This window comes from Neolamprologus brichardi, chromosome 19 (assembly GCF_056152115.1).
Source record: "Neolamprologus brichardi isolate AB-2024 chromosome 19, ASM5615211v1, whole genome shotgun sequence".
Classification (NCBI taxonomy): domain Eukaryota; kingdom Metazoa; phylum Chordata; class Actinopteri; order Cichliformes; family Cichlidae; genus Neolamprologus; species Neolamprologus brichardi.
The window spans coordinates 7,457,140-7,472,735 of NC_142122.1; the positions used below are offsets into that span (position 1 = coordinate 7,457,140).

The 15,596-nt window shown below is 37.2% G+C and overlaps 1 protein-coding gene across 4 annotated transcripts; it reads left to right on the forward strand.

Moving 5' to 3' along the window:
* The first annotated feature begins 1,995 nt into the window (after positions 1–1,995).
* On the forward strand, positions 1,996–15,409 carry LOC102787479 (uncharacterized). Of its 4 annotated transcripts, none has more exons than XM_087833020.1 (12): positions 1,996–2,314; positions 3,225–3,359; positions 3,532–4,236; positions 5,328–5,447; positions 6,925–7,044; positions 9,411–9,530; positions 9,640–9,759; positions 9,883–10,002; positions 11,028–11,153; positions 12,148–12,267; positions 13,812–13,912; positions 14,463–15,409. In XM_087833020.1, exons 1-12 carry the CDS (start codon positions 2,044–2,046, stop codon positions 14,511–14,513), a joined length of 2,109 nt encoding a protein of 702 aa, XP_087689146.1. In that variant the 5' UTR covers positions 1,996–2,043; the 3' UTR covers positions 14,514–15,409. The 4 variants fall into 4 exon arrangements, with proteins under 4 accessions (XP_087689146.1, XP_087689148.1, XP_087689147.1 ...); XM_087833022.1 differs by having other exon boundaries at positions 3,532–4,107; XM_087833021.1 differs by lacking the exon at positions 9,883–10,002.
* Positions 15,410–15,596: the final 187 nt, after the last annotated feature.

The following is a 15,596-nucleotide window of genomic DNA, read 5'->3' on the forward strand; positions in this document are numbered from 1 at the left end:
TCACTGGTCACTCTCTGTTTTCTGGATTATTCGCTTGCTTATTATGCATCAGTCTACCGTTGTTTACAGTGCTGTCATCCGCTCATTTGTTTAGTTTTCTTTTTTCAAAAATGGAATCCGAAAAGAAAGCCTCATTTCTGCTGTACAATACCGGAGAAATTTAAACTTTTTAAAATTCTGCCAATCTGCAAAACCCTTAGCTGTGTCTATAATAAAACCTCTGTAACTTTGCTCTGCTTCACTGCAGCAGCATTAGGTAATGTTCATATGTTGATTCATGGTTTTCTTATATTTGGTTCTCCTGCAGAATATTTTAAGGGGGGTTATCTGCTACAAAAAGCCAGGCCAAGAAAACCTCCTTTATGTTTTTCTGTGTTTTATCTTCAGTTACTTTGAAACAATCTGCTGTGATGTTTATATCTCTGATGAAGTCTAACAAGTCTCAGTACTGAGAAATAATCATAATAATAATATTTCTGACTGAGGCAAAATTACAATCGAATTGAATCAGGGATCGGATTAAATTGGGGCCTTCTGAATTGGAATTAAATCGATTACAGAAATCAGTGACGATACCCAGTCCTAGTCATAATGAGTCAGCATCTGTATGCATCTATGTATGCAAGTATCGAGATATTTGACAGCATCTGGTTAATGCAGTACTTGTCGTAACCAATGTCTAACCTGGTTTATGACTTCTGAAGCACATCCTGTCCATGAAACCGTGCAATATTATGATTGTAACACTTACATTGTAATATTTTTTTTATTTACTTTAAATATCTATGTGGGATCTATATGTATGACTAAGCTGATGCATGACGATTTAAAGGAAAACCCGAACCTGTTACTTTGCACAGTGAGGGGTTGTTGTTGTTTCCCTGTGAGAGATCTTTTGTTTGCATGGTTTGCATCCATGTTCTCCAATCAAAAAGGTTTATGCAAAGGATGACACAGTATATCTGAGTGATCACTGTTATGGGATTGGTTTCTTCAGGATGACAATGCAGATTGATGTGTTAGACATTTCTTTCCACCATCACCATCACAAAAGCACTAAACAGGGGACTATTGCTCAGAAGAATGGTTTTCATTCCTCCATTAGATTCTCAGAGATTCAGAAAATCTGTGCCAAGGCTCATTAAAGCTATTCTGGAGGATTGGCAGGACACTTTTTTTTCTTTTAAAATGTCACCTGGTGCAAACAGTTATTTTTCTGTGGAACTAATTAGCTTTTGTGTTTGTTGGAGATGCAAAATGCATTTGATTTGCATCCAAGATATTTTGAGAAGAGGAAAAAACATATGCAGAGTTCAAATTCTAAGTAATCCAAAGGTATTAAGACTAGGTTTCATTTTTTTTTTTTTAAGTTTTTTTAATTGAAAGACTACATTACTGATCCAAACATGTGGTGCAGTTTTCACAGCAACCCATGAGAGGGCAGCATGTTTCATATAACAACCTTCATTGAGAATTATATGCCTAATAGTACAATCCTTTTTCCTTTAATGAAATCAATCACTAGAAATGCTATCATTCACTATATCTAGAGTGCTGTTTCAATGATGTTGCAAAAACTGTTTCTGTGACATTCAGTATTGAAAGTGAGGATCATGGCACCTGATCAACTCGGTGAAAGATGTGAGGATTAAGCTATCAAACTCAAATCAAATTCCTTAAGTCAAAAGAAGTAAGAATGATATTATACCCCCATTATACAAACGCCTAATCTGTATTTTTTTATTTTCTTCTTTGGTATTTCTCAAAATAATATTTATAATATTCTATGCATTTTCATATATTTCCCACATTTATATGTAATTAATTAATTAGTAGGATTATTTTATTTTCTCACGTTATGTCCCACTGCACTGTTACAGGAAACTAAGAGCAGCTTTTGCTTTGAAACCGCCCTCCTATATGGATTGGGCCTCCGGTTCCCCACGCCCTATGGGCCGTGGAGCAGATCATATAAAGAGGTTACATCCAGCTGTAGCAGCGGACACCCAGAGGGCACCCTGAGGAGGACCGCAGGAAACAGACATGGCTTCATTAACGTGGGGACTGGTCTGCGTTATCGGCGTTGTCCTGGCACCGGGATCTTTAGGCACTTTCTCACAGCCCCGGTCGCACATTACGCCCCCAATTCCACGAGTGTCCCCGCAGGTCCCCACGAAGTTCTATGGGCGCCTCGACGATAACAGATCTACTGACCAAACCTCCGACGAAGCACTAAATGACGAAAAATTTCACCAGCTCCAGGCGGATGAGTTTACCGTCCGAGGAGTCCAGGAGCAGCGGAAGGCGCGAGCAGGTACCAACAACTACCTGACAGGAAGGACGTGATATCCATCCACCTGCTGTGGACTCAGTGTGCAATGGTCCTTTGCTCTCACTTTTTATATATTTCTTTATAATATAAATTCACAATAACAGTAGATAATTTATTAACTTTGTTGTAACTGATTACTTTTTGAAACTTAATAGTTTATTTATTCTACTTTTTATGTAGGTGACTTTTGAAACTAAAGTGAATTTAAATAGTGCTTAAAATATATGTCCAAAAAACTTTTTTAAAGCAAGCAATCTTTTTGTTACAAACTAACAGTTTCTTTGCTTATCCATTATATTTTGATAATAATAAATAATTTTACGTTCAAGAAACGACTTTGTTTTGTTTATCTTTTATGTTTAACAACTTTTTTTCTGTATAGTTTAACAGTTTATCGGTTAACGCGCCTTTCTTCTATTAAATGGTAATCTACTGTTTAACTCGTTTGTAACTAGTTTGTAACTGTCTACCTGTACCGCCATACCTTTTTTTCCTACTCACAATTTAACTTCAGTCGTAGTTTCAGTTAGCTGCACTGTTTGTCCAGCATGTTTAGTCACTCGCATATTTTTAATACATACTATTAGCTAACGGTTTAATCTCTTTGGCATATATTTACTGAGTTGTTTTAACGAATTAATCATCACTTATCTATTCTACTAATTTATTATTCTGCTTATCCCTTCAGTTACTGGTTAACTGCTCAGACTTGCTCAGATTCATTACCTACTTAAATTGTACGTTTCTAGAATCATTTTTAGAAAAAGGTCATCGAAAATTATTTTTAGCATGACTGGTGTTTCGTTGCTTTTTCTTCTCTTTTTGCACTAAATTAAAGCAGCCAGAGCTTTAATTCTTTTCCCTCTTAACTTTTCTTTGTTGCTTGGCAAAGATGCTGGCACGTATTCCACATCTCAGCCACTACAAAAAAGTCCAAAGCTGCTTTCACCGCTGCAAGACAAAGCTGCACCGCTTGGATCCTGGAAGCCTGCTGGAGACTCCAGAGGATCCATCAGAACTAATGCAGGTACTAAACTGAAACATTAATAAATCTGTTTTCCCTTTAATTTCTGGAATATAAGTTTTGATTTGTGACTGAAAATAAAACTTCTCTTTTTGCAGTAACTGTTGCAGTGCTTGTCTTAAGATAAACTGATTTTCATTAAAAACCACAAAAACCACATCTTTTTTTCTTAAAGCAACAAGAACCAACTGCAGAAATCGACCAATAGATCTGGTTTTCATCATTGACAGCTCCCGCAGTGTACGTCCTGCTGAGTTTGAAAAAGCCAAGGAGTTCCTGGTGGACATGGTGGACAGTTTGGCCATTGGCTCTGATGCCACTCGAGTAGGCCTCGTCAATTATGCCAGCACCGTGCAAATCGAGTTTCTGCTGAACACATATTCTGACAAGTCCCATGTGAAGCAGGCACTGGCCCGTGTTGAGCCCCTTGCTTCAGGCACCATGACAGGGATGGCCATTAAGACGGCCATGGACAAAGCTTTCACCATAGAGGCAGGAGCCCGAGCTGGCTCCGCAAGCATCGCCAAGGTGGCCATCATAGTGACAGATGGGAGGCCCCAGGACAAGGTGGAGGAAGTGTCAGCATCAGCACGAGCAGCAGGAATCGAGATCTACGCTGTGGGAGTAGACAGAGCTGATGTGGCGTCTCTCCGACTCATGGCCAGCCAACCTTATGATGACCATGTCTTCTATGTGGAGACTTATGGTGTCATAGAGAAGCTCACTTCAAAATTTAGGGAAACTTTGTGTGGTAAGGATGAAGATGATGATGATGATGGGAGTGAGGATAAACGTGTAGATCCTGGAAGTGATGATTACAGCCTAGATAGCAGGAAGGAGGGTAACAGAATAAATGAGCATGATGATAAAGGAAACAACGGTACGTCAGAGCCATCCTTCTTTTATTCAGCTGTGATTGTATGGGCAGCACCATAGAGGGAATCTCCATTCTAAAGTTACAGTCCTCTTCTTTAGAACAAGGACAAGGTAACTAGTGATTTACCTCCAAAAAGGGGATCATTAACTATAGCCATTGGGATGGAGAGAAAGTAAGAATGGTGTTGATGTTGCCGGAATTAAACATGCACAAGTTATACTAACCAACTTAAAAGAGAAGACCAACCTCCTGTCACTGGTTGATCTGCTGACTTGGAGGAAACTCAAAGTACTTTCATACCTTAAAATGGTTGAAACCTGATATGATGCTGTCTTTATTTTCACAGAGAGCGTGCTCCGCTTCACGTGCCGCATTGCAGTTTGCGCCTCATGACATGTGCCTTGCTTAGTTACCTGCAGGCCTGCTCAGGTGCTCTCCAATTATGGCCTTCGCAGCCTCTCACATGAAATTAATAGCCACGTATCATAAAAAGTCAAATAATTATTTTATTTGAGTAAAATCATTTTAAGTGGAAATTTCAAGATTTTTCAGTTAAAAAAACAGTTGATATAAAAATGCCAGGCTTAGTTTCTCCTTCCAAATTGGGATTCCACACAAACTAACAAAGTCTGTTTCTTATGCTAGCCATGCACCATTATACATTATGTCAAACTTTGCAAGACTTTTAACATGCTTTTAATATGCAAAGTACAACGTTTGGTCCTAAAGAATAACTTGAACATGAAGATTGAATTCAACAGATCTCTGTGTTTCGCTGCAACTTATCCGTTCATGGCAGTGACGTAACCTCCAATAGGATTTGTGTTTGGATTTTATCTGTTTGACTTGTACTGCATAGAATTGTCTTTTTTTTTAAGTTCTGGAAACTTAAATTTAAAAACACTTCTTTCTTCACAAATAACTCTTTACTATAACATCACTGTAGCTGAAGCACAGAGATGAATCTAATTTGCATGATGCAGATTGCTAGAAGCATACTTGCAGCGTACTAACGTAGATGCACAACACAAAATAATTGATTTCAATGAATCACTAGACCTAAGCCAATCAGACACTGGAGTGTTTCTTTTCAGGTTTGGAGCCATGTGCTCAGGGACACAACTGCCAGCATATTTGTGTCAACAGTGGCGACTCTTACAACTGTAAGTGTCGCCCGGGCTACATCCTTAACCTGGACAAGAAAACATGCTCACGTAAGAGTCTTTATGTTTTTCTTCACATTTATATCCATTGTTTAACCTTTTTTCTTTTTTTACCATCCCCCCAGCAGAAACATGCATTGGTGTCCTGGATGTTTGATCTGTTTTCTTATAATCCACTGGGGAAAGATTTAAAAAAAGGCATTTTTTGTAAACTTTCAAGGGCATTATAACCATGTGGTATGGGTAACTAACTGGTCAAACCATGTTATAGTATAGGAAAGATCTAATTTTTTACCTATATTCTTTCCTATTTTTCTATATTTACCAGGCTCATTGTCTAGCTGTAGTTTCTTTGTATAACCTTTAAATATAGTCACAATAAATCCAACTGCCTCAAATATGATGATATTTGAAGAACATACCGAACAAAAGCCATCTGCAGTGACAATGTGAATTATACCTTATATACTTTAAGCATTTTATCTGCCTCACTTTCATATTCTTCCTGTGCATGAACAGAGGCATTGGGAGTATATATAAACTCATATTTACTAAACTTGAGAGGGGAACATCCATGACTATTGTGCTTAGTACAGTGTACTCATCTGCTGGCTCATACTTGGATCATCCACTGATCCCGAGACTCTCTTTGATCCAGGCCCATCTGGGTGCTCACATTACAAGGAATTTGGAAAAAAGTTCCTATAAAATAAGATGATTCTAAGGGGGGTAGGTTGAAACTTTACTTCAGATTTGATTTATTTTATATTGAATGATATTAAAACTGAAAATTGCAGAAAAGGAAGTGCAGGAAGCATTTGTGTTGTGCTAACAGTCATTAAGAATGGATCCTTTTAAGGAACTGTTAATTTTATCCAAGTCAAGAGGTTGGTTTTAGAGCCCTGTTACTGACAAAGTAGATGGATTTATATGATTTATTGCATTAATTTTGCATGATTGTGGAAAATTGCAAATACATTTCGAAAACATCTTGAGCTGTTCATCTGTTTTGTAAATGGATGGTTCATTAAAGCTGATCCGTCCCAGGTATACTTTCCAGGTTAAAGACCACCCATCTACACTAAGGTGGATAAGTAGCAAGCAAAATGGATAGATGTATGAAATAACTTTTTTTAACCATGTAAAATTTGGATTTTGGCTGTATGTGTCCCATCTACCACAGTAGTAGACACAACTAAAACTTATATTTTTAAACTGTAATCTGGATAAGAAAGGAAAACTTATTTCAAAATGTCACATGTTATGAAACTCCTTTTGAACATTAGCTGGTTTGGACACTTTGTTCTGAAGACACACACACTGCATACCAACTGTTGTTACTAATGTTTTGGGTTGCTCTAAATAGATTAGGACAAACACTATTCAGCACAAATTAAATAAGCAGGGCATGGTGAAAGCCTGCATTAATGAGCGGCACAAACTCTAATGGGTGCAGAAAAGCCTTCTTAACTGTTATTTGTAAACTGAAAACTCTTTCACTCAAACGTGAATGCGTGTTTCTTTCCAGGTTCAGATCCATGTGCCCGGGGAAATGACTGCCAACACATTTGTATCAACAGTGATGACTCGTACACCTGCAAGTGTCGAGTTGGATATGTACTGAATGCGGACCAGAAAACATGCTCACGTAAGTATATGATTTTTTTATCATTTGATTTGCTTTTGAGAATTCATATTTGTTAATAATGTTATTAATTGTGCTGAGTTAGATTTTTGGGTTTGGACATTAAAAGAACTCACCTTAACCTTGTTAAGGTTCAAATATTGAGGAGGGGTCTACTTTCCATAATAACAACACTGATCCGGCCGGGTGGAGTCAAACGATGATTTTAATGACACGCGTGGGAAGACCGCCCGCTGTACGCAGACAGCGCCGATCCCCAACTTACAGAGCATAAGCAGGTGTTTTATACCTTTCAGGGCTTAAATTTACTGACGCCTTTAAACGTCACTCAGATACAGTTCATACATAGGTTTCAAAACCACAATGACTTAAGACAGTTTAAAATAACATTGTCTCCGTCTCCACAGCAGATGCTTCCTGTCATCTGACTTTCACTTCTTGTCTGGAAACCAAACTGTTCCTCTGTTTGCAGAGACAGCAAGAAACTATTCCTCTTTTACAAAGACAATTTTAGAGTTACAGGCAAACATGATTAACCTCTCACCTATAAATGAGATAAAGTCTACTGTGTGTTTGTCAGCATGAAATGCACTCAGTTTCAACTTGTAACCTTTTCCACCAGACAGAAGGCCAGCACATACACATTTAAGATTATAACAAGCATTCAAAAGCATTTAAGATTATTGATTTAACTCAACAGTTTAACGTGGTTATAACTGCACCTGTAATAAAGGCTAATCGGGTACCAATATGTTTAAACATCTGAATACAATATCAATACTGTAGATTATGTTATTAATGCAATGGTAATGATGATGATGATTAACAATAGCAGTAAAATATATTTCTAATTGCTCACAACCTTTCGACACATTGGTCTGGAAGTAAGTAAAATCTATCCCGACCTTCAGACTTTGGCCTGACAGGTGAATATTAGAAACCAGTACTAAGAAGAAGCACACATAAGAACTGATGTTTCCTCTCATTTGATTGAGATCTGTGGTCAAACAGTTTAAGGGAGACTTCAAGCTAAGGCATCGAGCACATGACAGTGCCTGTAATAAGCGCCACAACAAGTTCAGGAACTGCTGCTGTCTAGAGACATTCGTTTCACAAATAGAGATTCTTACCTTGGTATGTATCAAGATGGGTTAATGTTGAATGCAGACCAGAAAACATGCAGATGTATGCCAGGGGTGAAATTTCCAGGGGGGTTAGGTGGGTTATGACCCCCCCCCCCCAATAATCAGACCCAACCAATATAACCCCCCCCCCCCAATAAAATTATGAATTATCTTGCATAAATATGCTGTTTGATTTTCTTTAGTAATTTCAGGTATTAGCAGCAAAATAGTTGCATGTTTAATCATCTGGGAATTTACCCAGATTTATTCATTTATTTAGACAGAGATCTTGCCCCCCCCCCCCCAAAAAAAAAAAAAAAATCGCAATTCTCCATATGCACGTCGCTCAGTTTATGTAAGGAAAGCCAGATGAGGAAATTAAGCTGGGAGTGCCAGCTTAATTTAACATTTATTTATAAAATACTAACCCATAATAACGTTCAGGGGCTAAAGATACAAGCAACTGTACAAGTGACTCTTTTCAGATTTGTGATATGTGACCAGAATCATGAGTGCAAACATATTTGTGCCAGTGATAATGATCCATACCTCTGCACATGTCATGAGGAATATATGTTAAATTCAGATCAACAAAGCATGTTTACATAAGAATAAATTTTATATAATGGGCCTTTGTGATCAGCGTGCTTTTCTAAAGCTTTATAGAAACCCACAGACACCAAACAAAGGCAGGTTATTATTATAATACATACACAAGCGACGTTTAACTGCTGATCATGTCCATGTTTAATAGTAATATTCATTTGGCAACTTTGTAGATTTTTTTTCACTTTGTATTCATTTTTTCCCCTTGTTTTGTGCTGCTTTGCTAGGTTACAAGACTATCATTGCCTGGGTTAACATGCACCTTTTGATATATATGCTGTATGCTATAAAACAAAACATCTTGTGTATGTCTTTAAAAGGACATAAAATGTAAGAAATTTTAGTTTTTCATGCTCCCAGAATAAGGATGAGGTTGTTTGTTGTTATTATTTTTAATGGCAGCAAGTTTGGTAGACAGGAACTGACAGACCAAAGGGTAAAATATTTTTAACTCACTTTGGCAAGGACTGCATAAAGCTAATATTCTCATGTATTGTTTACTGAGCTATAATAATTTAAAAAACTATTCTGTTTTGGTCTTTTAACATTAACTCTAAAAGGCAAAATTGGCAGTCACCAAAAGGCCAAAGCTTAGCTCTGATTATATAAAACATCACATCACGTGTGGTCTCTTTTCAGGTTCTGATCCATGTGCCCACGGTCATGATTGCCAGCACACTTGTGTTAACAGTGATGACTCATACATCTGCAAATGTCGAGTGGGATATGTATTGAATCGAGATAAGAAAACATGCTCACGTGAGAACCTGGATCCTTACAATTCAGATGTGTCTTGGTTTTGCTTCAGAGTCTGCTTTGTTGAACTCTGTGACTGAACCAGGTAGATGTTAAAGTTTTTTTCTTCCAGGTTCAGACACATGTCCCCAGGGACATGACTGCCAGCACATTTGTTTCAGCACTGGTGATTCATACATATGCAAATGTAAAATGGGATACATATTGAATCCAGACCAGAAAACATGCTCACGTAAGAAACTTAAATCTCAATATGTTTGTTTTTCATAAACTAAAGGAGAGTTTTTAACAATAGAAGTGGATTGGATCGTGTCATCAGTATAAGTCAGTCAGATGTGGAGCTGTTTCTTTACAGGGTTGGATTTATGTGCAAAAGGACATGATTGCCAGCACATTTGTGTCCACAGTGACGATTCGTATCTCTGTGAATGTCACGTGGGATATGTTTTGAATGCAGACCAGAAAACATGCTCACGTAAGACTTTTCAGTATGTCTGTTTGGCATCTGTGGTGTGATCCAGCATTTCAAAGCATGCCCACAAAACTCCTGTACTTCACCAGAGTGTAGTTTTTCATCTTTAGTGTAGCAAAACTCATCATCTCTTGTAAACACGGTCTATTGTTCTGATCTGAAATTACTTCTATTCTTTCAGTGAAAGATTTAAGAGATTTGAGCTACACAGCTCTCTGCGCTTCCCTGACTGAACACCATCAGTTAGAAGTGAAAAAAATGTGTATTCCTGATCAGTTGCAAGTGATTGTCAGTCACTGTGAAACTGATTGCTACATGCCACTCGCTAGAGATAACTGTATCGTGTGAGGAGTTGGTGAGGGGTTTCTGAAGGTTGCTGGTAGTCTCTAGTATTAAATAGGCTGCAAAGAGTTATTATTATTATTATTATTATTATTATTATTATTATTATATGGTGCTGTACCAAAAACCTCTTAGTGATTGCTCTAGTTGCTTACAAGTTGCCATGACCACCTGTAGACTTGAGGTGACTCCTGTTGTGACTTGATGCTGTATAAATAAAATTGAATTGACTTGTCTGCAAATGATCTTGTCTGCAAATAATAAACTGCTCACCAAGTGATAGAGATGTGTGATTTGATGCAAACTTGAAATAAAGGCTGTTTTCCTTCAAAGTAAAATTTTAACATTTTCTAATTTCACTGCAATTTGGAGAGTAAACAGGGAGTGTTTGCAGACAGGTCAAAATCTTTCATGCAGACTGTGGGCAACCATGGCAGTTGGCTAGCAAATCACAAAGGTTTTTGGTGCAGCACACTCTTTTTTTCTTATTTCATCTGGCAACAGTCAGGAAATATTCGCCAATTGGCCGGATAACACACATTTTTCCATAGTAACTGGTGGTTGGCAGTGGGCTACTGACTGGTATCTAGGCCTTTGTGATTGAGGCCTAACCAAGTATTCTTTATACAGACAACTGATTATTTGTTTTATCATGAGGTGCTGAGGGGGTGAGTGTTTCTTTTCAGGTTCCAGTTCAGATGCGTGTGCCCAGGGACATGACTGCCAGCACATATGTGTTAATAGTGGGAATTCATACATCTGCAAATGTCGAGTGGGATATGTGCTGAACGTGGATCAGAAAACATGCTCACGTAAGAAAGATTTGTTTTTAAATTTCTTAGAATATTTTGTTATGCCATAAAGATTCAAGAAATTGTGAAGCAAATGTATTATAGTCCAAGGAGCTTGGAAAGAAAGGTACAAAACAAAAGCATTATACATGATATATAATGCTAGAAAAATGATTCAGGGGGACCTAATGTTAATGTGTCATCAAAAACTTCTGTGACACCTCTCATAAAAAGCTCATAAGAATGTACATTTGTACAGTTTCTGCTTTAAGGTAATCTTCTTGTGCACCTCAGGTCTGCCTCCAGCCCATCTGTGACATATGTTAGGTTTCAAACCAACCAAGAGGCTGTAAGGGCCTTCACTAGTATCACCTCTTGGTTGGATGGTGCCTGTAAAACACACCTAGAAGCAGCATGAGATGCTTTAACTCGAATAACATTGTAAGGAAGTGGACAAATTTGCAGAGAACTAATTTGGCAGAATTGTTTGGTGAGCAAGAATTGGCTCCTTCTTCTTAATCCAATGTGCATGGGTACATGCTGGCACAATGGCAGGCATTGTGAATGTCCCTGTGAATGCCAGAAAAATAACAAAAGTCCTCATGGTTGTACTATTAACCTGAAGCCTGTAGGTTTTGATACTGCAGACCCTCCGCTGTTGTTAATAAGAGATGGGTTTTAGAGGCGCCAGCTCTTATCAACAGTAATGATTCCCAAAATGAAAGTCTGGTCAGTTTAACAAAGAATTGGATGTTTGCTCTCTGTGCATTGAGGTTCGTTTTGAAAGTGCAAATTCAATCTGGCATGTCGTCAGAACGGGAGTGACCGAAACTTAACAGTGGCATTTGACAAGAGGTGCATAAGAAGATAATCTTCAGAGGAGGTCAGCCAAATTTAAATGGATTTCTCTCCAACTGAGTGGGAGTGGGTAACTTTTTAAGCCATGCCTCGTATTATGAGAATGAGAACAAAGCTGCGTTTGACAGAATAACCAAGTCAATTAATATTGTTGCAGGTTCAGATGCTTGCGCTCAGGGACATGACTGCCAGCATATTTGTATCAACAACGGTGTTTCTTACACATGCAAGTGTCGAGAAGGATATGTGTTGAATACAGACCAGAAAACATGTTCCCGTAAGAATTTTACCTTTTTGTCAACATAAATCTTCAAGCCTAGGTTTTCTGTAATGTGCAACTGATATGGTGGATATGCAATGTTGTTTTACTAAGAGATGTGGCACATGGTTTCGGTAAGCCCTCAAAGGTGAGATGCCAGTATTATATTTGTATTTACAGTCATATTCTCTGACAGTGTCTATAGGCTTCACTATTTTCCTAAATGGAATTTGTATGTAAAAATCTGGATGAGCTCAAACATTTATACCTATTATGTGATCCCTGGTGTCTGAGTGATTGGAAATCCCACAGGTTCTACCACATCTATCTGAGCACCCACTTTACCTGAGGGTAGGGAGGACATTGCTATTTAACATAAGCATTGCCATGAGTGATATTTGTTATATGCCTTAAGGATAATTTACATAATGCAGTGGCAACATAGACATCCTTGCCTCCATCTGACCAACAGTTAATTCTGGTCATTGATGCTGTTCATGTTTGTTGGTCATAGCGGTAGCATAGTGGTGTTTGATAGGCTCACCTCTCGCAAATTGGAGTCATAGAACTGAACATGTTGACTGTATTTGTTCTGTTGGTGCCTTTTGGAGCATTTTAATTGAATTAACCTACAAAGGATATAACTTGCTTTGTGATGCAGACCAAACGAATAAAGAAAAATCTGAAATGTACAGACCTGTACAGTTTATGGATGTAGACTACTAACCAAGCTTAATGGCATTAGCCAATAACTCAGCCCTCCATCTTTATTTGTCAAAAAACAAAAAACTCAAACCCCTAAGCAAACAAACAATCAAACATCAGCAGTCAAACCCATGAGTAACAGCACATGTCATGCCATCCTTTATATACAGTCTATAATAAAGTCCATTGTATCTGCATGGGAACATGGTTAAGCCTATAATACTGAATCTTCCCATTTAAGTTTACATTTTTTCCAATGATATCTATGTATTAATGTTTTGTGTTTTTCATTTTGCATCCTTCATTTTGTGGAAAAGTCTACAGCTAACGAAGATCAGTGGCAAGCATTACATGTGCTGGTCCAGCAAAGATTATGACATGAGATGCTGGAACTGGAGTGGAAATTTTGTGATGGAGAACTCTGGCCCAACTAAAGAAAAATCTTTGACTGGAGTTATTACCTGTTATTACTGTTTCTTGTTTGTTTGTTTTTTTCATTGCTATTTGTAGTACATATATGTTGTACATGTGAATAGTATTTCTTTAAGCATTGATTATATGTCATGAAATCCATGTTTATTATCTGATCTCCCTCACAAAGGACAAATCATGTTGGTTCTTCTGATGCATATCATCTTATTAATAACCACCAACTCTTTTTATTAAAAATAACATCTAAGATTCATAAGATTTATTAATCTTTAAAACCGTTTACTTATTGAGCACTGATTCTTTGAAAGGTTTAAAACATGTTGGTTGCTGCTGTTGATCCTTAAACAAGTGGAGAGCTGAGAAGACATGAAAAAACACCTGTGATATCATTTGACTGTCTCAATAATTTTATTTTACTCTTTCAGAGGAAATGAGGAGTGAAATAACGGAGGATGCCTGCATGTGTGAAGCTCAGATTGTGTTCCAGAAAAAAGTACAGTCAACCATTCAGGAGCTGAGCAGAAAGCATATCCTTTTTCTTAAAAATGTGATAACTGCATGAAAGAAATATCTGTTTTTACTTTGTGTCTCAGCCCGAGCCAAACTATCTTAGCAATTGAAAAAACTGAGCAGGGGCATTAAATATCCTGATATATTTTTTTTTATACAAATACTTAATTTTAAATCAAAATTTCATTGTTTCAGTAACACAAATGCATAAATTTTAAAAAAGCATTTATATATATTCATATATTTCACACACCTGTCCCATATCCTTGTTCCACTAACTGGTGATTGTACCATATCTTGATGTTCTTCTAGAAATGATAAAAAACAGTACCATCAGTTCTACTCAAAAGTTCTACTCAAAGACACAAGGATCTCCCAGTGTTGGAGGCTAATGTTGCTCCTATGAAACTGAGTATTCAAATCTCGAACAAGATTTGTTGTTAATTCATAAAAACAGGACCAACTTTGTCTTCTTATGTAAACGGATTATGTTTCCATGCAAAAGAGCCCACTCAGTCACTTCAAGGTTAAGTCAAAACTTGCTTTTTCTTTGACTCTGTGTCTCACTCGATGAACTCTCAGACAAAGTGAATCAGATTGAAAGCCACCAGCAATAGTAAGAGCATCAATACCATCAGAGGACAAGTGCAGGGCATGCATTACATCCAGCTTCACGACCCATGGGAGTCAACCTGTAAACATCTGTAAACTGGAATGTTAACATTTTAGTGAAAGTGGGCATGGTTTTGATTTTTGTCATATTAAATATGATTTTTTTTATTTGCTGCCTAATCTGTTTTTAATTCTTGGTGTAAAGTCAGGTGAAACTGGTGTACATGTTTACATATACCTGGGTTCCTATTCAAATATGGATGACAACTTATTTATCAACATGTAGTCAACTAAACATCTCTGCTTCTATAATTGTTGTGTATTGAGTAGACAGCCTATTGCTTTCCTATTGTGCATACGCTACTTTGAGAGCTTTTCTATGTCCGTGCAGTGTAGCTCTTGGCAGAACACTAAGCCTCCATAGCAGAAAAATATAAGTTAATCTCTTATGTAACAAGAGTTTTATAGTTGTCCGTCAGATTGCAGCATTCTAAAAAAGACCAAAAATGAAGGCTGATTCAACAGGCTTATGGCATGTTACATCACAACGATTTATTATACCCCTCCCTTTGATACCTGGATTGTTTGATAACCTTTTTATTATGATTATAATTATTGTTTTGCTTGCACAAATGTGATTAGGAATTACTATTTTGTTTGAAGGAGATGGAAAGTAGTTCAAAGAGTTTAAGTATTACCAACTCTTCCAGTACTTTGCACACTTGGCCATGAAAGTCTGTTTTTGTGAAAAGTTTTAAAAACCTGACTTACTCTACATACATGTGCTGTTTAAATAGACGACCATATGCATGACATAATGTATATTCGTACTTAACTGTCTGTATATTGATTTTGTAAAGGGTATTTAGTGGTAAATGAAAAATAAATTTTCTGAAACAAAGGATTTAAAATTTCTTATATTGTATTATTTACAAATTTATCATTCACTTTAACACTTTAACTGTCTGATAAAGATTATTATCAGACAGTCTATGATCAGTTATATTTTTGTCTTTTAATATGTAATAACTTAAATATTTAAATGTATTTGAATAATCTTTTGGGCACATGAGAAAATACATTACCAA